The sequence below is a fragment of the Crocodylus porosus genome, unplaced genomic scaffold (genome assembly GCF_001723895.1).
Source record: "Crocodylus porosus isolate Cpor-Errol unplaced genomic scaffold, CroPor_comp1, whole genome shotgun sequence".
In the NCBI taxonomy this organism is placed as follows: domain Eukaryota; kingdom Metazoa; phylum Chordata; order Crocodylia; family Crocodylidae; genus Crocodylus; species Crocodylus porosus.
The window spans coordinates 29,631,092-29,653,675 of record NW_017728911.1 but is presented as its reverse complement, the minus strand read 5'-3'; the positions used below and the strand labels follow the sequence as shown (position 1 = coordinate 29,653,675).

Sequence of the window (22,584 nt, the reverse complement as noted above, 5' to 3'; positions counted from 1 at the left end):
TTTATGTGTGCTTTTACCACTCTGCAGGGGAGAGGCTTCCTGAGCCTAGTACAATCTCCTTGATATTCAGCATAAATGTTCCTGGGCTATTTCATTCCATTAACCCTGGTTTCACCCCAGTTTAGCATTCGCAACGGTTCCTCTTCCTCCTTGGTGTATTGCTCTGCCAGCAGGCAGCATCAGCACAGGAGACTGGGCACCGCATGCGGGCAGGATTGAGGATTTCCATGGAGGAAAAGCGCTGGCCTACACATACAACGATTTGCATTGCAGTAATTCCCAACCCATACCCTGACGGATCCCATCTGCAAACCCTCCTCTAGGACCACGTGCCAACCTTGATTTGTAGAGGGGTGCTAGTGATGTCAGTGGGGCCAGAGGCAGCTCTGAGGGCAGTATAAGCCTGCAAATTCAGAATAAGTTTTGGACCCTAATTAACTGCCAGCATAAGCAGTACAGCGCCTAGGAGCTGATGACACCATAGCCAGTGGTGAATTTTAGTCCCTTGTGTGTATCTTGGACCAAAGAAGTCACTAGAAGGTGAATAGCTTTTGCCCTGAGGTGGCCAAAAGCTGCCTTGCAAATGAGGAAAAAAGAAACAAATGTGAGTGGGGAGGGTTGAATAGTGGATATGCTGCATGAAATGTAGAGGTAATAATTTAAAATATTACCATTTTGGAGCTGCAGCCTTATTAAAGTCCTATCTGTCCCACTCAAGCAAACTCTTTCTGAAGTATCATATGTCACCAAAACCCCATTAAACTGTCACACAAATTATCAGAGTTTCCTTTTTCCTATCACTGTGGATTACCAGGGGAGATATTTTTGTGACAATGGAGGCTCTCTCAGCCTGCTCCTCCTGCTGATTTTCGTTTCTGATGAAATCCTCGTTTTGGGGAAATTTGCCTATGGATTTCACAGCTCCTTATGGATCTTTGCGCTAAACCCTGCAACACTAGCTAATCTCTGTTGGGTTTATCCTCTGCCTGACCCTGTATTTTAGACGAGCGAGACTTCAGAGAGCTTGTGGGACTTATTCTTCCATTGCATGTTCAGCCTAGTCCTAACTATAATCACCTTTTGGCTGTGCTCTTGCTTCAGTGTACTAGGCTTTCACTGGCTTCCACTGATTGCAGTCTCTTATTTCTCTTCCACCCGAGTGTCCAATATCCTCATAAGAGGACATGCTTGTACATGTACCCATCAAAGAAATAGCTCCTCCATTTATCTGCCATGCTTTGGAAAGATTGCCTCATTATAGGATATCGGTGTTTCTGTCATACAAGACCTAACTTCAGATGCATGAAATGACTGGCTGTAATGAGGCAGTGGAGAATCCTTGGGATCATCCAAAACCCTTTGAACAAATTCAGCCTGTTACGTTCTTTACGGGAGCTGGGGTTATGTGGCAGGAGTCTCATTTTTGGAGTCTCTCCCTGCATGCAACTCCAGACTCCTGCAATGGGTCCACCACCCACCTATTCTCTCCTGCCACGACTTGATCTTGTTTATAAGTAACAAATGATGAAACTTAGCGGGAAGCTGCCCATTTGTACGCGCCCCAATGGAAGGGGGCGCTGTCTGCGGCTCCTGTACCTCCCCTGCACCACAGCCCAAGCCTCGCCGATGGTGCTGGAATACTCTCACTAGGGCCGTGATACTAGGTCCCAGCCCTTTGTGTGTTCTCAGGGCTCCTCGGCGCCCCTTCTCACTCCCGGGGTCTCTCACGGCCCCCACACTCAGCCCCTTCTGGGGCCTTGCCCGTAACCCCGCCACACCTCAGCCCATTGCCCTGCTCTGGGGCCTATCGCCCACCTCTGGGCTACCTGACCCCTCTCAGGGCCTCTGCCACGCTTCTAGTGCCTCTCGCCCCTCTCAGGGTCTCTGCCACACTCTCCGTGGCCGTTGCCTCCCTTCTGGGCCTATACCGCGCTCCTCATGCTTGGGGGCTCAAGTGGCCGCAGCCGTGCCTGGCCCCTTGACCCTTCTCTGGGTCCTTTGCCCCACTGGGCAAAACACCGCCCTTAGGGGCTGGGGTCCGAAACCCCGTACACCGCACCTCTCTGGCGCAATACCATGCCTCTCCGGCGCAAACAGTTGTGCCCCACTGGCACTGTGCCTTACTGGGCACCGGGAACCCCCAAGCTGCTGGGGAGCCCCCGTGAGGCCTCCTCACACCCCTACAGCCTCACCCGGTCCTCCGGTGTAACGGTAACCCAAACGCAAGCCACCTGGCTTCAACATAAACACGGAGCCTCCTGCTCATAACATAACTCCAAGCCCCGCTAGGGCTCGCAACCATACCTCCGTTTATGGTGTTCTCGTCCTCAGCATCATCGCAGCCAGTCCGCAAGGTAAGGCTGCAACCCCCAGCCCAGGCTGCTCAGCTCTGCCGCAGCGCTCCTGTAGCCATCAGAAGGGTACTGCCGCTAGGCCCAGGCCTGAGCTGTTATAAAGGGCCCGGCCCTGCCCCCTTCCGGTCACCTGACCCATCTGGTTGCTGCAGCAACCCGCACCTGAGCTGCCTCTGGTGATTGGCAGCTGCTTAACTCCCTATCAGTCACAGGTCATCTCCCTGATCCTGTGACAGGTTAATAGTTACTCCTTAGTCTGGTGCAGGCTGCATCAGCAAGCTAGATAGCTTGTTGACAGAATACTTTGTATTGATAATAAGGGCGCTAAGAGAAATTTTGCAACTGGAGAGGAGGAGGAAGAGGAAATGCTACGGCAAATCATTGTACTTTCTCAGTCATTCGGATACTAAGGAATCGTAATGACAACGTTGGCTCCAGGGGAAAGGTAGAATTGTCAATAGCGATGCATAGAAAACAGAAGTGGCCCATAAATATTTCAGAAGACAGAGGGATCGTGTAGTCATGGGATGTGACTTGAAGTAAACATCTGATATGATGATGAAATGCTTCCTAGTCTAGCAGTAACTAAGGATGATTTTTAAATGGCATGTACTTCAGCTAGATAACAAAAAATGATAAACAAACAGATGCAGATAATTCACACACGGGAGCTTTGGAAGATATGGCCAAGGCATTCTCTGGACTTGTAATGTTGACCTTTTTTTTTTCAGTGAGCACTGGGACATGTTGGAAGGCTGGAAGAAAGCAAATATTGGGCCTATATTTTACAAAGGTAAACAGAATGAGCTGGGTAATTATAGACCTGTCAGCCTGACATTGATTGTGGCCAAAAAAATGGAACAGGTTGATACAGGCCCTGATCGATCATGAATTAAAGGAGGAGAATATAATTAATGTCATTCAACATGAGTTTAGGGAAAATATATGATGGCAAACTGACTTTATCTTTTGATGATGTTACAAACTTCGTTGAGGGGAAGAGTGTTGGTTGTAATATACCTAGATTTTTGAAAGACATTTGACTTTGCATATGAGTCAGAGTTAGAGTTTTAACTTACAATCACTGTCTTTTCAAAGTCTTTCCATGTACCCTTTGATGCTAGACCTTGCATAGCCTCTTCACGGGGCCAGATATCTTTATATGACAAGCTCTATGGCTTTTTTGACTCCATAGCTTTTTTTTGACTCCATGGCTTTTTTGACTCTTAGGATTGGGCCTTTGGTGTACAGCAACTCAAAAATTTTGGACCAGGATGAGTACTTTAAGTTAAACAACAACAACAAACAAGCAAGATGACCAGAAGTGAGTGCAGTAATCCAGACAAACATCTTTAAAAAAATTCCAACATTTATTAATGGCTGAAGTATAGACAAAAGAGTTCTCATGTTGGCAGAGGCAAAAAGATTAAGAGAGAGTTCATAGACACAGGAGAACCTGCCCAATGTATCCTCATAGAAATCGGACCTGTAGGGCTGGAAGGGACCTTGAGAGGTCATCTTGTCCATCTGCTTGCACTGGAACAAAGGAAGGGACCCTCCCTGACAGATGTCTGTCTTAATCATAACCTTCTGTAAAAGGCTGTTCCAGTTTTATCTATCCTTATTATTCAAAAGCTATTAATCTTTACTGCAAGTGAAGCTGATTTCTTTTTGTCCTGTGCCCAGTAGGCATGGAGAACAGTTGATCACCATCTACTTTATAACCACTCTTGACGTATTTGAAGCCTGCTCATGTCCCCTCTGCTCCCCTTCTCTTTTCTAAACAACTGTGGTTTCTTCTATCTTTCCTCATAAGTCATTTTTCTAAACCTCTTGGCAAAATTCCTGCTCTCTGTATTCTCCTTCCTTGTTTGTCTACATCTGTCTTATAAAACGTGATGCTTAAAACTGAACAGAGTATTCATATCTACTATAATCTTTCTCTTCAGTGCTGCTGCCTAGCCAACAATACCTCAATTTGTATTGTTCACTTGGCATCCGTCTTGAATTTCCAATACTCGCTGTAACTACATCTCTGCTGCTGGGCTGCAGCAAAACTTAAAATACAAGCTTCTCGCACTTAGTTTTCTTATTTCTTGTGGCTCTTGGCTGTTTTAAAAGCAAATGTCTAACAGTAGCCTAATTAAACAAGGCAATTGAGGCAACAGCCCTTGTTGCCAACTTTGGAGGGATGGAGAGAAGAAATAGCAGCTGCCACCACAGCTGCATAATCATGCCAATGGCACAGTGGCAGCCGGAAATCGCTGCTGCATTCATTCGTCATAGATGCCCCAGGCACCCAGCTGACTTGTTATGCCTCTGATATCTAGCCACTGTCTCCTGCGAGTCGCTTCTTTTTTTATATGGATAATTCCATCCAATTTGTTAGTGGCTATTTACCTATGAATTTGGTTTATCCCTGTCAGTTTTATCACTTTTTAATAAAGCTGCTACCCATGTCCCTCCATTGAGTCGCAATCTGAAGGAAGATGGAGAAATTAGTCAGAAAAGGTGTTACAAAAAGTCCCATGTTCTACACAGTGCTACATTTAATGGCATGCATTAAATTGATTAAAAATGGCCAATTGGGAGATCTACAAATACAAATGGGGCATTATCTGTCATTCCACAAGGCTGTGCAAGGATCAGTTAAGGCCCTACAGGGCTTCATGTTCTTGTGTTCACTTTTTAGTTTGTTAACACATTCATTTCTGATACTGTTTTCTGGGAAAACAAAGATCACAGGGGTGGCAAATCAACAATCAGGAGGACACATCAACAGTATGGTCAAATATCAAGTCATACTTCTAAGAGCAAAGGATGTAGGCCATTTATACAAGATGAGGGACTATGTTGGGAAGGATGTGGAAATCATGGTGGATAATGAGCTGAATATGAATTCACAGTCCAGTGTTGTGGCCAAAAGCATTAATGTAAAGCCACTACTCAATATCTCCATGCAAATGCAAGGATTTCATTAAGTGCTTGTGCCATGACTGCCAGAACACTGTTCGGTTCTGATAGCTGGAATTCAGGGAGGATACGAAAGTCCAGAGGGGTTAGAGGGAAGCCAACATGAATGAATAAAGAAGTCGAGCCCATGCCCTATAGTAGAAGGCTCCAGGAGCTCATGCTATTTAGCTTAACAAAGAGAAGGCTAAGAGATGACCTGATCCTAGTCTGTAAGTACATGGGCAATAAGATGTTTGATAATTAACAGCTCTTCAATGAAGCAGAGAAAGGTGGAATAAGAACCATTGGCTGGAAGTTTAAGCTTGACAACTTCAGATTAGAAATGAGCTGTGTATTTTTAACACTGAAGACAGTTAACCACTAGAACAATTTATTAAAGGTCATGGCGGATTCTCCATTACTGCAAATTTTTAATCCCCCCCCCCCAAGATATGCTGTAGTTCAAACAAGAATTAATTTAGCGAAGTCCTTTGGCTTGTCTTATACAAGGAGGTCAGACAAGATGGTCGCAACACTCCCTTCTGAACACTACTTTATAGCCTCTGAATCTATGATATGCCTCGAAGCAGATTTTAAAACCTGGCTTGGCAATTCCCCCTGCACATAAAGAGCAGCCGTGGCACTGTGTCGAGCTGCACCCAACCTGGGCAGTACATGCTCATGTTTGTGGCTCTTTCTCAGTGGCCAATCATCACTGAACATCTCTGATTCAAAGGCAAATGAATTTATATAACACATGCACAAAAGGAGGTTGCCAAGCAACCTGACGCCTGAAACACCCCCACCAGGGTATGAAGGTGAAGAACAGGCAGTTCATGGCTGAGGCAATTTATGTTTGTAATGTTCCCATTTTGCCATTTGTAGCAATAATAATACAGCATAGCATATATTTACAAAAAGGGGAATAAAACCTCCCTTGCATAATGCTGGGAAGCAACAGCTGGAACTGCTGATGCATTTATTCTTCTTTTGTCATAAAAGATGCACTTGTCTTTGGAGTGCTTAGCTAAAAAAAAAAAAAGGGGTCTGCAAAAGCTGTGGTGGGTTGTGGGGGAGGAGGGAAGTTTACCAAGTCCGAATGCACCTGAAAAAGACTCTGAGAATTTGTGGAAAAGTTTTGGGAGGAACAAAATTGGTTAATTAGGAGAGAATTCTGCATCAGTATCTCCCGTCTCCTCTGATCTCTCTAGTCAACAGTCTCGCAACCAGCTGCTTTAATATATTCATCATGTATAATACTTTTGGAGCCCTGTTGTGCCTGCCTTGAACCTTATCCTGTCTGCTGGTGGGCTTTGTGTAGCTGTATGGCTTTTGGGATATTGAATATACCTGTATTAAAGGCAGCGCATGAAATAAGGTCACAATATCACTTTTAGAGGTGGCATGAAAGAAAAATCTGGATTTGAATAGCTTCGAGTTTTGGGGGAGTATGAGTGCTGAAGAAGACGTGGAAACCTACAAAGATCCTGAATTTTTCATTTAAAAAAAAAAAAAAAAAAAAAAAAGTCTACTGGATCTGGACGCCTAGCTTCCTTAAGCTCCTTTGAAAATATCAGTCCTACGTTGCATCAATAGCTCTCTTCTTTACAATGGGCAGCATCAAATCCCCAGATGCAAAGGATTTAGAACGTCAACCAGAGGAGGGCATTTGGATCTGCTCTGCAGTCTCCTTCCCTTGAACATTATGATGAGGGATAATGGCTTGACAAGGGGATTTTGTTTTTCCCTTGTATTCCTCCCTGCCTACCAGCTCACCGCCCTGGCTGATGTCATAATCCTTGGAAACATCACCATTGCCTCCGCAGCAAGTGCCGATGATGTCACAACCTGAGAATGGGGACAACAGGCAGAAGATGAAGCAGCCGACACAAACAAACAGTGCAGAAGGGTCAAAGCTCCTATTTTTATGCAAATGCCCATATTCATAATAAATAAAGGGAAGGGAAGGAGAGATGGGAAATATGGCATGTCTTAGCAGAATCTTTTATTCAAAAGGATATTGTTCAAAGTTTTTCCAGGAAGTCTCGATGACTTTTTCGTCTCTCACCTCTGGTTTCTGGTGTCTGTTGGTGCCACGTTATATTCTGGGCATGTCGAAATGTAATGCAGTGTAACAAGACATGATCTGTTGGATGAGGCTTTATGTAGCATGAAAAGGTTCCCGTGCTTTTTCTTTTTATTATTTACATTCCCAGAGAAGGTTATGTGCCATGTGGGCTTTGCAAAGATAAATGGCTAACCTGAACGTACTGGCAGCTTCCCCAGAATTCAGCAAGGATTCTGCCTAAGCACTGGCCTAATGCATGTGGAGATCTGGGCTCAAAATTTTAGCCTTGAAGGACCCATGTGAGAGAGGGCTCACTAGTGACTGTTTGTGCATGTCATAAAAACACACATGCAGCTGGGCAACAGTTGACAGGCAGAGGAAACTCAAGACGGGAACAGCAGAGAGAAAGGCAGGTCTTGGGATTTTGAGAGCATGGACTTATCTGCTCGTGGAGCCCAGCACAAAAGATGATGGAAGCCAGAAATGTAGTTTTGGAGCTGGATGTCCAGCCAGGACTGTAATGATAGAAGGAGCTGGAGGTCAGGACTGAAGTGATCAACTGAACTACACGCAGGAGTCTTGCACAGCTCCTTCAGAGCCCCTGTCCAGTACTTTGAAAAATACCATTCATCACATTTACTGAAACACCACTAGCACAGAAAAGTGACTCCATGTGCCTGTGTGTGAAAGCATAGCCTCAGCGGATTTCTAGATACCTGCTTACCGCAAAATTAAATATTTGTTTCTGGAATACTTCAGTTGAACCGAGTTTTATAGCTGTGGCATCCACTCTCTGCTCTATTTACTGCTTCATTAGTCTTCAGGCAGGGTGTGATCTGGGGAGAACAGCAATCCTGCTTTGGATATCTGTGGCTGCACATAGAGAGGGAGCATGTGCTAACAAGAGCTGCAGTAGCTGGCAGTGTATATGCTGGTTCGTGCCTGCCCTGCAGCCCTCCGGTGGATGGAAGGGCTGAGCCACTCGCATGTTGGTAATGGGCTTGTTGCTTAGGGTCTGGGAGCTGCAGAAGGAGGCTTCAGCTCAGTTCATGCCACAGAAGTCTCTATTTGAAGGGAAAGCCAAGGGATAGGAATCCCATCCCCTCCATGCCAAATATATAGGGACATAGGCTTGGAAGGGGCTTTGTGGGCCATCAAGTCCAGTCCCATTACCACAAACAGCAAAGGATCTACAAGACTGTCCACTCCAGCCCCTCTCGGATGCCACAGTCACCAAGCACACTTAAGGGGAAAAAAAACCCTGGTAAAGAGCAGGGGCTCTGCCAGCGCCCTGCCACACAACATAAGAGGGTAATTTATGCTCAGATGGTCCAGCAGGTGGTATATGTTGGTTGCTGATCATTTCAGTCGCATCTACCAAAATCTGGAAGAGAACTCCTCCCCTTGCTCAGACAGATGAATTTGCTAGGGCCCAACAGCCTAATTTGTGCCGGGTGCTGAGTGTCCTCGACACCCGCTGATCTCAGTGGATAGTGAAATTACTCAACACCTCTTCAAGAATCAGGAAGCCAATAGGTGGGGGAAAAAACCCCAAACCAAACCATTTCCTTGCTGCTTTTGAGTCCATTAGATGTCTGGAGCTCACCTCTGGACACAGGCATGCTCCTATCAGTTTAGTGCCATTGGGTACAGCTGAATCACTAGTGAGCGTCATATTGCTGCGAGCAATGAATTCAGCACCCTTTCGCCTTCCTGCCTTCCTCCCACCAATGAACACCCCACCTATTACGACTGGCAAACCAGTAGCAACCCCTTCTGCAGTTCCGGTGAACAGTTTGTTAGCCCCTGCTCTTTGATTTGACTTCTTTATTCTTTATTTTTGGTCGAGGAAAGAAATAACACATGCTGTGGAAGGAGGCTTCTCAATTAACATGCTGCACTTTCTCTCCACGCAGGGAAGAGATAAAAGTTGTTAAAGCTGTAGTCATCAATTGCAAAAGAGAACACGTTTTATTTTGCTTTGTGCTATTTACAGCTGTTGTCCATTAGGAGTTCTCAGGAGCCCCATTCCCGGCTACAACTGCACAGTCCCATAAGTCTAACTCAGCAATGAGACTGCAAAACAGCACTAAATCATGGTGATGGGAGAGAGAAGGAAATGTCTGGAAATGGCAACATGCAGCTGATGCCTTTGCACAGGCTGGAGTTTTGCTTGTTGCTACTTTAAAAGTACTACAAAGGCAGAGAGTATTGGGAGGTGTATAGGCTGGAACAGAATAGTAATCACATGCTCTGAGGGTGGAAAAATGCTGCTAGTGGCTTTGCAAATGTATCCTGTCTTCTTGTTTTGTAAGTGTTTGAGGTATGTGCTGTATTTTGGTCTGTGTGTGTGTGTGTGTAACCCACAGCATGATACAGTATAAGAACAATATGGAACAAATATAAGGCTATTGGGGAAACTGAGTTCACACTCACATTGTTTTACAGGGCTCATGATATAGCAGCTCTGTGTGAGCTCTCAGATGTAACTCACTGTTTAATACACACTTGCTGTTTGAAAGAGAGAGAGCGAGGACAGGGTAAAGAGAGGGATCTGAGTCTGCATCTGTGATATAACTAGGGGGCATAACTGAACTGCATGTGTAGATCTTGAGAAGAACCATGGCCAGCTGATTAATATAAATGATTAGAAAATGCAAAATCTGGTATCTGTTGCCAGACTGTGCATTCTTGCTTTGTCAGGCAAGTCACTTGACTTCTCTGCACTATATCTATTTTTCATATGGGTATAATAGCTCTCCTTCTCATGGTGTAATTATGAGGATTGATTCATTCAAGTTTATAAAGCATTTTCAAATGCACAGGTAGGTTTGGGATCCTTGGAAGATGCTGTAAGAGGGTAAGTTTCTATGTATTTGTTAATTCAGCACTTATACAAATGGCATCAGCTGAACTGTACTGTCTAAATAGTACTATTTTATATAAGCTATGGTATCTACTTTGCCAGATTTTATGGCCAGTATAATCACTGTCCCATCAAACAATACATGTATAAGAATAGCATGTGCGTTTTTAGTTTTAGAAATGATCTGACAGATGTGGACAAACACTTATAAAATAAATGCCGGGTTGTCTAGAAGCAAAAACTCAAAGTCAGTTTGACTGTTAATAGTAGCCCAAGATGGGACCAAAATATAATTTCTGTGCACATTTTCCCACTCCCCTTGTTTTTTCCACAGTTGCTATCCAGCAGGTCTCCTCCCTCTACTCATCACTTTCTTCTCCATGGCTCTTCCCTTCACTTACTCCTATCTTATTGCATTCCCAGATCCTGCCTCCTCTGCCCCTGGAGCATGCTCAGCACAGATGCAATCCTCACTGCCAAACTTTCAGTTGTGGATCAAGAATTTTTAGAGGCATATCACCAGGCCAAATGTGGGGGGTTTTCATGGGAACTGCAAAAAGCATGTCTTTTATATTCAGACAGCTCTCCCAACCACATTTCAAGTCTCTGTTCCAAAGTTATGATGTGATGGACCTTCTCAGGGAACTATTTTGTATGAATTGACATCAGCAAAATAACATATTTGTCTCTAAACTCTTTCCCAGAGTGAGTTGAATGCTTCATCTGAAACCCTCAGCATGGAAAAGTTCAGCTCTGGCAATTAAAGTCTGACAAAGTTTTACAGGGAACTGAAAACCATTGTCTTCTCATCCAAATCACTAGGCAATCTTAATGGAAGGTGCTACTATACCCACACCTGTAGTGTTTCCTGAAATGAGGGTAATATTTGTCTCCTGCTTTAAAATGGAATAATGGTTGAATTCAAAAACTGTCCTCTTTGCCCATCTTGGTAGATTTTATGTACTGTTTTTCTTCCTTTTACAGGCAAAAAGGCACACATGGCTGCGATACTAGTATTTGTGATGCCCTTAAAACACCAGTCAAGTAGTTATAGCAAAAGATGAGAGAGTGGCCTTAGGGCAGGGATTGGTAGCCAGTGGCCCATGGGCTAGACCAGACCAGATTATATTTAGCCTATGAAGTTCAGCTGTTGGTGGCAATTGGTGGTAGGGGTCAGCAGGGGAGGGGATATTAGGGGGTGGCGTGGTGGGAGGTAGGCATTAATTCAATCCTGATTCCTGATTTAGGGGTTTCCCATGAGCTCAGGCCTGAACCCAAAATGGGCCAAAACCAGATCAGATGTCTTTAGATGCTTCAAGTCAACTGGTTTAGGAGAAACTGCCAAGATGCTCTTCATCCATAGCAAGTGAAATCCTTTTCTGTTTTTCATTTAAGCATCAGTGCAATTTGACATTAGCTCATAGGGCCAAACTTTCCCAGAATGGCCTCAACATTTGTTGCTGCAGGTTGATGTGCTTCTCTACACAGGTGGAAAACTCTATACCATAGCATGTGCATAGCATCATGGAAGCTGATACACTTCAGTTTGCATAGATTACATAGGGAAAGTCCTGGGTGCAAATGTGGAGGCTGGTTTGCAAATAAGGTATTTATGTTGCCCTGTGGATCCCTCAGGATCTCAATATTACACTGTTAGACGGGATGGCGTGGTGTACAATTGCGCATTCACACACTCAATCAATTGGATGCGTGCGCGTGCACACACACACACACACTTCAGGCACATTCACATCCAAACTAACCTAAGCACATGCATACCTATCACCAATTCAAGCACATACACTATACACCCCAAAAGTTAGACAAAAATCAATTGTCCATACCTGCACACTCTTTACACATACACAGAGCACTAATTCATATATCATACACACAATGACATATACACCCACACACAACCCACCTACACATAGATAAGTTCCTAATTTGGATGACACAGTATATGTGTGTGTGCTTGGGGTACCTGGGATACTTGGGGCAAGGTGAAAGTGAGAGAGAGTTAAAGTGTAGGGAATGAAAGTTGCCAGAACTGAGATTAGAACCCGTGGATTGGAGAGAAGCTGTCTCAGGAACTGAGGCTTGGGGTTACTTAAGGTAGATTGGGGCTGGAAACTGAGGCAGACAGCTGAGATACTGGAGGGGGGGCGCAGATAAGTAGTGGCAAGGAGGAAACAGTCAGGAAACAGACAAAAACCCAACTTGGGGTTTCAAAATAACAGGTTTATTGAACAGAATAACACACTACACAGCCCCATGAAGTTATTGGTTGTCTCACACATGCGCACGCACACACTCGCAATGGCAGCAGGAGAAAGGGCTGGAGTCCATGTAGGGAAGAGAAGAAGAGTCTAAGTCCTTGGCTGAAGAGGGGGTGGGGATGATAGCTACCTATCCGGGCTGGAAAGGGGTCCTTGTCCAGAGGCGAGGTCGCTGGCAGGGCCTCTGGGTGGATAGGTGGTGTGGCATGGTGCTGGTTCAGAAGGAGAGGGAGTCTCAAAGAGTCAGTCTTCACTACCCCTTTTTATGGGGCAGACTACCTCTGATCTGCTATGGGGAGGGCCTGTCCAGGCAATGTCAGTCCTGTCCCAGAGGGCTTCAGGTGTTCTTACTAAGCATGTGCAGCCTGGCAAAATGGTGGGTTGCCTCATCTTTTGTGTCTTGAGTGCTGAGGGTGGTTCCAAGGGCTGGGTCCTTGGTCCAGGTATTGGTGTTGATGGTTCAGTTATTCAGAGGGAGCTATTTTTAGCCCTACTGCCATTGTCTCTCAAGCACCCTCATTCACCCCCATTCATTCAGGAACCAAGTTACATAGGAGGGATAGATATGAGTCATAGGTTACACAACTGGGCCTGTGGGCAGGATGGAGACTTGACAAGCAAAATGGAAAATTATCATGACTTTTATGCTAACTTACATATGTAGGCCTAAATGATATAGTACCAGTAAAACAGTAATATAGAAAAGTAAAAGTCAATATAAACATAATAACTATACAATATAAAGAAGGAGAAAAAATAAAAGAAATACAACTTGCTACCAAAATAAAATGCTGAAGCTTATCTTATATCTTGGCTCACTTATAGTTATTTATAGGGAATAGAGATGGAAGGAAAGAGAAAGTCAGAAATAGTTGGGGAAGGGGAGAGAATGTATTTTAAAAGGGGAAAAAAAAAAAAAAGAAAACCGGGGTTTTGCTACATTTAGAACTAGGAAATGTCAAGAGCAGGTAGCACTGCCTCTCTCGGGTTCTTTATATTGCTCCGTTGAAGAATTAACAGGCAAAATGCCACCTGAAAGGTAAAATGCAAAGCAATGTCACATCAAGGTTTTGCTTTCTATTTTTATAGGCAATCGACCTTATGTGGTTCTTATGGCTCGTGTTCACCCTGGTGAGAGCAATGCCAGCTGGGTAATGAAGGGGACCTTGGAGTTCCTAATCAGCAGTGACCCCATTGCTGAGCTTCTGAGGAAATGTTTCATTTTCAAGATTATCCCCATGCTCAATCCAGATGGAGTCATCAATGGCAAGTAAGTTATAGCAGTCTTTTTGCTCGCTATGGGGGGTGCCTCTGGCTGTTGTAGCTGGGTCTGGTTATCAAGTTTTTGCAATGCTATGGATCCCATTATCTTACGCATCCCATTGTCACAGGTAGGGAACAGTCTCCAGGCCAGCCCTATACTTATATCTCTTGTGTTGGAAGCTATAGCTGTAAACTGCTCAGCAAGAAGAGCTCTCAGGTACCAGGACACAGCAGTACCACTCCCCCATGAGCTAACTTGGATCTGGTTGGCTAGGTGTAGATCTATCTGTGTTGCTAAATCATCAGTGCAGACTATACCTGCAAGGCAGAGATGCTGGGGAATAACTGGCTTTAATTAAATACTTTGTCTAGCCTGAGGCAGGGCAGATGAATAATGATATATTTTACCTTTACCATTTCATTTCAATATCTCCATCCAGCAAATTTCCTTCTCTCTCCCACTTTTTTTTTTTTTTTTTTTAACCTCCTCCACATTTCTGGATAGATTTTGAATATTCCCGTGCTTGTGTGAATGCTAACTTTATCATGAGTTGCCTTGAAGTCGTCTTCATGCTACCCCTTTCCTCTTCAAGCCATCATATGCACACTGTGTCTCTACTGACATGAAGGAATCTCTATTCTGCTTCTGGTATAAAAATGAAAAACATGGTGGCCAAGGAAATACAGCATCTTTGCGTCAGGGCTGGCCAGTGCCCTCAGGTGACATGGACTTGTGTTGTTTGGCACAGCCTTGGATGTCTCTGACTATGGCCTTCGTGTATCTGGGTTGGGTAGTGAGTAGTGGTGGAATTACATAGATGGCCCATCTCTATGGTAAGGAAGTCTACCCCTGGTAGGGGCTGAGGAATAAAACTGCCTGTTGCTGATAGCTAGAGGAGCTATTTTTGTTGATACAGTGATAGGGACTTATGTTTCTGGTGCTAATGATCTTAAATGATCCTCACTGTTGCATGCTTGCAGTTTGTTGCATGCTTGTTGTTCCACTCCGTTGCATTGGACGTGCAGGAGAATGGTTTTGGCAAGTGCCGAAAAGTCGACGGTTCCTCCAGGCTTTCCTGAGCCTGTGACAGTGTGCTGTGACAGCAGCCTCCCTCGGGGTGCGCTGCCTCTTCTGCTTCTCTTGCTGGCTGGGTGGAGCCCATGAGTGGGAAGGCAGCAGCAAACAATGAAAAGCCACAATGAGAGAAAAATGAACCAACATCCTCAAACTTCCCTAAGTATAATTCCCTGCTTCTGAACAGTTCTCAACTTAAAAGGCAGGGCATGTGTACATCCAAGAAGAAACAACGGTACCGAGACTTGGCAAGTTCGCAAACAGCAATGCTGGCAATGGAGTCTAATCCTTCTGAGTCCGTTGTCTTCTCCACTGGAACACGCTGTCTTTTGGCAGGGCTTAGCAGGATGTGAATTCACACGAATGACAAATGATTGCTATTATTTATACAGAAGCAGTGCTTACAAGCTCCAGTCGTGGTCCAGCTGCCTCCCCTTGCCCCATACTAGGTAGTATATAAACATGTAAGATAGACCCTGCCCCTAAAGAACTTAAAATCTAGCTGCTTTCAGGTCACTCATGTCTTTGAACCTATCACTTGGTTGTGGATCTCCACTGCTCTGTCTTTACCCCTGCTCTCCAAGAGATTGGCTGGGACATTGACGGGTCTAAGAACAAGTCTGTGCTGGACTCTCTCACCTTGCTCCTTGAGACTCTTTTAGGCTGAACCATCACAGGCTCTAGAGTCTAATGCTCTCTCTCCTGGACTCTTGGGTTGCTGCTTCCCCTTCCCAGTTTACAGGCTGAGGCCTTGTGCCCCCACACCAGAGAAAGTCAAGGTCCTGTGGATCTCCTGGGCACACGGCTCATGCTGAAACTGGACCTCCAGGCCTAGCAGAGGTCTTATTCACTGGGGTCCGGTGCAGCAGCCTGCTGCCCTCCATGCTGCCATTCCTGCACCAGGCTCTGCCCAACCGTCTTGCCTCTTCTCCCATCAGGCTGTGACTGTACTCTCTGCCTCCTTTAGGAAAACTCTTAAAGGAGCCAGCCAGAGCAGTCTGATCGAGAGGCTTACCTTGAGCATCCCTCCCTGGCTCTGGCTTTTTAATGAGCAGAACGATTGCAAATCTGTCCACTTCAGAAGTGCAGACCCCTATAAATCTCTCCCTGCCTCCCTCTCTTTGTGCCACAGTATTAATGTTGCTCCAGTCCCCTTATCTCAGCATCTTTCCTTATGTAGGAGCAGATTTTTTTTTTTTTTGTTGTTGGCAGAGTTTGAAGCTCCTTGCCCTCCCCCCACTATCCTGCGTGCCAGAGCATACATAATACTTCATTGCCAGTCACTGAGATGGATGCCAGCGCAGTGCATTTACAAAGGGTTCCTGCCAGCAACCCAATTGCCTGCTCCCTGCCAGTTCCCTGCCAAATATCCAGCCCAATGGAAGAGTGCTCTCATCCCAGGAGGGCACCACACGGTCACACTTCAGGAGCCAGGTGCAGTAACCAGATGAGGAGGGCCTTGGTGTTTGCCTTGGCTAATGTGATCTGAAAGTTGCATGCGGCAAATGTTCCTCTTATCCAGACATGACTGCAGTAATGTGATTACACTCCAGCAGTGTGGGGCCAAGATCTCTCCTCCTCCCTCTGTCTCCTTCCCTCCACCTTCCTGATCTTTCATTTCATTCAGTGCTTCTGTAAGCCAGCCCTATCCTTCAACAAGGGAGGTAATTACATCGCTGTATTACTTTAAAAGACGCTGTGTGTCTGTGTATGGGAAAGCAGTGCTCCTCATTTACAAGTCCAGGTCATTAACCGTCACCTAGCAGAACTTGGCTTTTTCCAAATGAGAGAAATTATAAGCATCATGCTGGGCCGGTTGTTGTATGTGACGAAATGCACTGGTTCATTAATCTGTCCCAGAGACCAGCAGTCGGGTGCGGGCCCTGTTAAATGATATTCAGGTAACAGAGCTAATCAATTTTTTGCTTGCATCTTCTAAATGAAATACTAGACATTTAACTTCACTACTCACTGAGATCTGACCAAGAAGCGAACACTATATATAAGCATACAAGGATGAATCGAACAGGCTGAATGATGTTTTGGTCAATTTTAGTTCAAAGAAAAAAAAAAAAAGACCCAATAAAGCCACCCTTTGAGAGAGAACAGTGTGTGTGACTGCAATAGTAGTCGTCTTTGCCTGGGTAATAAAGAGTGTCCCTGAGTGCTGCCCCCAGGCATGGTTTACTCTCAGAAATGGGTCTGGGTACCAGGAGACCTGGGTTTTATTCCTGGTTCTGCCACTGACGGGCTTTGTAGCTTTGGGTGAGTTGATGCTCCCTTCTGGCCTCAGTTTCCCACTTCATTAAATGCAGGTAATAATGCTCTCCCAGATTTGTGAAATACTTCAAAATCTGCAGATGAAGAATTCTCCACTTGTGCTGGGATGTGGTATGTTTTCTGTTCAGAGCCAACCAGCTTCCATTTTTAAATACTGTATTCATATCTGTTTTTGACTTGTACAGAAGCACAAAGTTTAAAAAGAGCCTGGCTGCAACTTAGGGGGAAAAAAAGTCTTCATGCATCTCAGAACCTTTAAGTACCTTCAGATGAAGTTGTGAGATAACAACTGAGATAACTCTGAGTTCTGCAGTATGCTCTGAATCAGGATCTGCAAGGGGACTGGTACCAGGATTAAACTGGTGGTGCACAGGGAGGTTTTATGATGAAGGCATATAGACATTGCACTATTATATACTGTTCCAAACCCTCAGCACCCTCCCATTAAAGAGCCTATGCATCCTTACATCCTTATGGCACATCCTTAGGATACATCCTCCCCTAAATAGCCTATATGCACAGTTCATGCGCAGCTGCATTCCTTGCATTTGTGTGCACATGCACACAAGGAATGTAAAACTCTAGAACGCTTGGTTCAGAGATATGATACTTATTAGACCAACTAAGAAACAGCAAAAAAAAAAAAAGTCTTTTTCTGCAAGCTTTTGGGCACACATGCCATTCCTCAGGTCCAGGGAAAATTAAAGATGGTAAAAAGTCCCCATAGGTAGAAAATAAACTTAATTTTTGCACAGAGGAAGCTGAAGGTGGAAGTCTGTTCCTCTGGGTCCATGAAGTCCATGAGAGTGTCTTTACATGGGTGCTCTTTGATGTGTAGATAAAGCAGGATTCCTTCCCTGGTGGGGTCAGATGACAGACAGGCAGGGAGGTGGAGATGTAGCAATCTTTCTTGTTGTTCAGCAATGAAGTTTTAAATCCAAAATATACATACACATGCATTCACTTGTAATGCACACATGCCTGTACTCGTGCTCGGAAAAAGGTAGTCAGCATTTTATGTTCTTGGCTGGGCTTCTCCAGACATTGCAGTTCTGGATAAATATCACTATTTATTGTACCTAAATTTAGAGTTATTAATTATATCAGTATAAACCTAATTTATATTGCCATAAACAGCAATAATAAATACTGCCAAATGCTAATACCCAGTGCTTGCCAACTGTGCCTATGCTTGATGGGTTTTTTCCCACTTCTCAGAAGCATTAAATTAACAATGATTCAGCCGTGCAGGATCATTGATCACACAGGGTGTGGAAGCTTGCACAGGAATGCTCTTGTTTCACATGCAAACTACCCGTTCATTCCCTATACAGATTGGATTTCCACACTTCCCATTCCCAATCCTCCTACTGCCGGAGCTTTGCTTGGCTAGCAGTACAATCTTAGTCCTGTCCCTGTTCTTTCAGCCTGTCCTCCTAAGTCATGCTTCCCAGGCCTGTAATAAATTTTGTTGCTCTGCACTGAACTCTTTCCAAGCTGTCCACAACCTTCTTGAAGTGCAGGCCCCAGAGCTGGACACACTATTGCAGGTGAGGCCTCACCAGTGCTGAATAGAGTGGAAGAATCACTTCCCTTGACTTGGAAGCAACACTCCTATTAGCACATCCCAGTATGCTGCTGGCCCTTTTGGCAACAAGAGCACACTGTTGGTTCATATTCAGTTTGTCTACTGCAGGGCTGTCCATCTGGTAACCTGTGGGCTACATGTGGTCTACAAGGGGTTAAATCATGACCCACAGACTCCCATCTGGCTGCTGCTTTCCCCCATTGCTATAGCTGTAGCTACAGCTGGAGGCTCCAGTCTCCTCCTCTCTCTGGCTTCCCCCTCTGGCCTATGTCCCTACCCCTGCCCCAGGGCATGGGGCTGCAAGGCATGGCACGGCACATCTTTCAGTGCTGGAAAAGGCTGCAGCCCAAGGTGACTGAGAGGTGCTGTACAGCAGGGAAGCTAAGGGTAGGTCAGAGCAAGCAGTGCTGTGGGGATCAGCAGTGAAAGCTGCACAGTGTAGTGGTGAGGGGCAGCTGGGTGTACAGCGCAGCGGAGGTGGGGTGTATGTGGTCCTCAGGGGCAATGATGCATGCTAGTGTGGCCCAAGGGGCATACAGCCCTTCAGCAAATTTAAAAGTTAGTACAGGTCTACTCCACTTAACCTTGATAGTCTTCATCAAGGACATCAGGCTCTCCAAGTCCTTTCGGACCTTAGCCCTGCCCTCTGGCGTGGCTGCGCCTCCACGCAACTTGGTGTCATCCACAGATTTGCTAAGAGTGCCCTCTGTCTCATTGTCCAAATCATTCATGAAGATATTAAACAAGACATGGAACAAACCCCTGGGGAACCCTGCCTGAAACGTTCTCCCAACTAGTCATTGAACCATTGATGGTGACTCATTGGGTATGATTATCCAATCAATTATGTACAGTACACTCATTTAGCCTGTATTTCCTTAGATTTTTAAGGAAAATGTCATGGGAAACAAGGTCTTGTTTTATACAGGCTGGTGTATCTACCCCAAATTAACTATGGCTGTTTCAGTGAAGCCAACTTGGCAGAGTTTGATTATCTAGAAATGCAGCAATAGAAAAGCCTTGTTAAGTCATGCCCCACGGCCATTCAAGAATTGCATGTTTTCTAAGATGGTGTACATCTCAAATGAGGGGCTTCTACTTGGAAAGCCTGATCCTTGATCTCGCATAGTACTCATAAAACACTGAGGAGAGGCAGGTCTGCCTCTGTCACACAAAATGTTGGCTGTGATGCTTTTTTTTTTTTTTTACAAAAAAGCTAAATTTCTGCTCTTTTTACAAAGCTGAATCTCCTGCATTCTGGCTGGGAGACATGTTGTTTTATTTATGGAACGGAGTAAGCTAATGGCCCTTTCAGCCTCCTCCTGGAGTCAGTTTATAACCCAGAACTGAGATCCAAGGGGTTCAATCTTGAATTATTATCACATAAAGCTTTGTAAATGCAAATGTCCCCAACCTCCTCTTCTCCCCATGCCACCGCTCCAACCCTGCCCTCAACAAGCCTCTTCCCAATGGCAGGGGAATTGAAGAGTTTATTTCCTTTCATAAAATTATGAAGGCTCTTGCCACATTAGTGGCTAGGCTGTGTATTATAGGTACTGGGAGTGCCGGGGGAGGGAGCAGCGGTCAGGGAAGCTGCTGGCCTTCTGTAAAGATAGATCTCAAGGGGCTTTTCAGAGTTTTTCAATATCTGGCATGCTGAGAGGTTCATCTTTGTATAGCAGAGAGGATCTCTAGGCAAGGGAAGAAGGAAGGGCCGTGCATCAGGGTTACTTTACCTGTACACCACCGTAGACTACAGGCTCCTCCTCCCACATCGTCCAGGGGAGCCAGGAAATGAGAATGACCTCTCCAAATGTTGAATGCTTGCCAAGAAGGATTCCAGGAAAGATATTTGTAGTAAGAGTGCTAGTGAGTTGGTACAGATAAACGGGTGTCCCTGGGAACTCCCTTAAGCATTTGAAGGTGGCTGTAGGTATGGATGAATGTGTCCAGGGTGAATGAAGTGTGAGAGTGAGCTGTGTGTACTTATCACTGCCGCCTAACCAAGAAGGTTTCAGGCGTGACAGGTGTGCGTGGGCTGGCTGGAGGCCTGGAAAGCAGTTGTGAACTCTACCCTGTGAAGGTGAGATTCAGTGTGGGTAGTGAATTTGCTCCTGCCTTTCCCCAGGGGGTTCCCTAGGAGAGGACAGCTTTACAGTCTCTACCCAGTGCTCCATAGGCTCCATTGCCCATGAGAGGCATCACATCAGCTTGTTCCTCAGGAAGCTTGGCCCTGTTCTCCTCCTTGCCAACCCTCCCTGTTTGGAGTGGCTGTGCCTGCCACTTCCATCTCTCCTGGTGGAGCCGAGATCAGAGGCAGCCTGCTTACCAATATCCCAGCTGCTTTGGAGTGATCCAGACCTTATTCCTGCTCCTGACAGCTAAGCCAGGGGTTCCCTGGGAGCTCATGGATAAAGGCTGGTGTGTCTGGAACAAAAGGGAACAAGAAATGCCTGCCCAGAAAAGCACTCTATCTTTTTACTCCTCTGTGAAATGTGGAACACCATAACCAGATAGAAATATGACTGCACCCTGCTTACCACCAAACAACTATAACCAAACTACTCCAACTTTTCTCTGAGCTTCGTCTGCGCATAAAACAAACTGTTCCAAACGGGCGATTTTACCACACCTTCAACTCTCCTAGAAATATCAGCTTTCATTTCTACCCAGGAGAACTTTTATGATCTTTTCTGCTATGTCTGATGAAGGATGTTTGTGCCCGAAAGCTTGCAATTGAAATTTTTAAATTTATTTTTATTTTTTTTTCAGAAATATCGTTAGCCTGATAAAAGAGATCACCTCTATCAGGAGTTTTTTGATTCCTTTTGCCTCTGGACCAATGCGGCTACAACCTGGATCGCTCCCCTTGTGCCCATGTGATGCATGGGCAGAGAAAGGCTGCACCATCCCTGAATGCCTTTCATTATTACACAAAAGGCTGGTGGAGCAGGAGGCGGCATGAAGGCTTCCCGAGCACAAGGGAGAAAGAATGGCTCTGTTCTGTAGCTGTTGCCTCTCTTTGCACAGTGCTGAGGTCGCTGTCCATCCTTGGCCTTCCCAGAGGCAGGTCTCCCTTTGCAGCTGGCGGCTCTCAGCCTAAGCTCATAGCTCTCCACAGCTCCAGCTGCCTGGGCTTCCAGCGGTGTGTTATTTATTCTGTGCTTTATCTGCCAGAGCTGCCTTGCCCCTCTGAGTTATTAGCTTTATTCGCTCATTGCTAGTGTTTTCTTCTTCGTAAATATGTTCCCATACATCTTTGCTCCTCAGGAATACGCTTTCTTCTCTATTTACTGCTTTCCCCAATACTCCCTTCCCCCAGCCCCTCTCCCTACCCCAGCGGCCCAATAACGGCCAAGGAGATAAATAAGCAACATAACTCTTCCCGGCTATTATTTTTTTGTTGTTGTTGCCCTGCATGGTAATATATATAATAACAAGGAAACAAATCTTATTACTAAAGTAATTACAATAAATAAAAAAGCCGAGAGGGGAGATGAAGGAAGGGGCTGTCAGGGGAGTGATCGCAGCAGGATTTTTTTAAATTTTAATTTAGTTGAGATGCTCTCTGCCACTCTGCTGGTATCCTGTTGTGGGGGGTGAGGGGGTTGTGGCTAATTAGCAGCCAGTTGTTCCAACATACCCTCACCTAATTTATCAGGGTATCTGGGCCTTTGTAGCAAGAGCCTGTCTGTGGCCCGTGTCTGAGAGCCTCTGTACCAGTCGTGCATCGGCAACTGGGTTTGTTGCATGATGCTTTTGGGCTCCTTGGGGCTCGGTGCCCGGGTCTCTGAGGTCTGGGGGCTTGACTGTTCTTTTCTAGTGGGCACTGCCAGGAGCTGGGGCAGACAAGCACACT

General features: G+C 45.4%; 1 protein-coding gene across 1 annotated transcript in view; it reads left to right on the top strand.

Annotated features, from left to right (window-relative positions):
* The window catches only part of AGBL1 (ATP/GTP binding protein like 1), a 265,668-nt gene that overhangs the window by 122,384 nt on the left and 120,700 nt on the right, over positions 1-22,584 (top strand). The window contains exon 17 of the mRNA XM_019533180.1: positions 13,609-13,789. Coding sequence (XP_019388725.1) covers positions 13,609-13,789 — 181 coding nt within the window. The remainder of the gene's footprint in view (positions 1-13,608; positions 13,790-22,584) is intronic.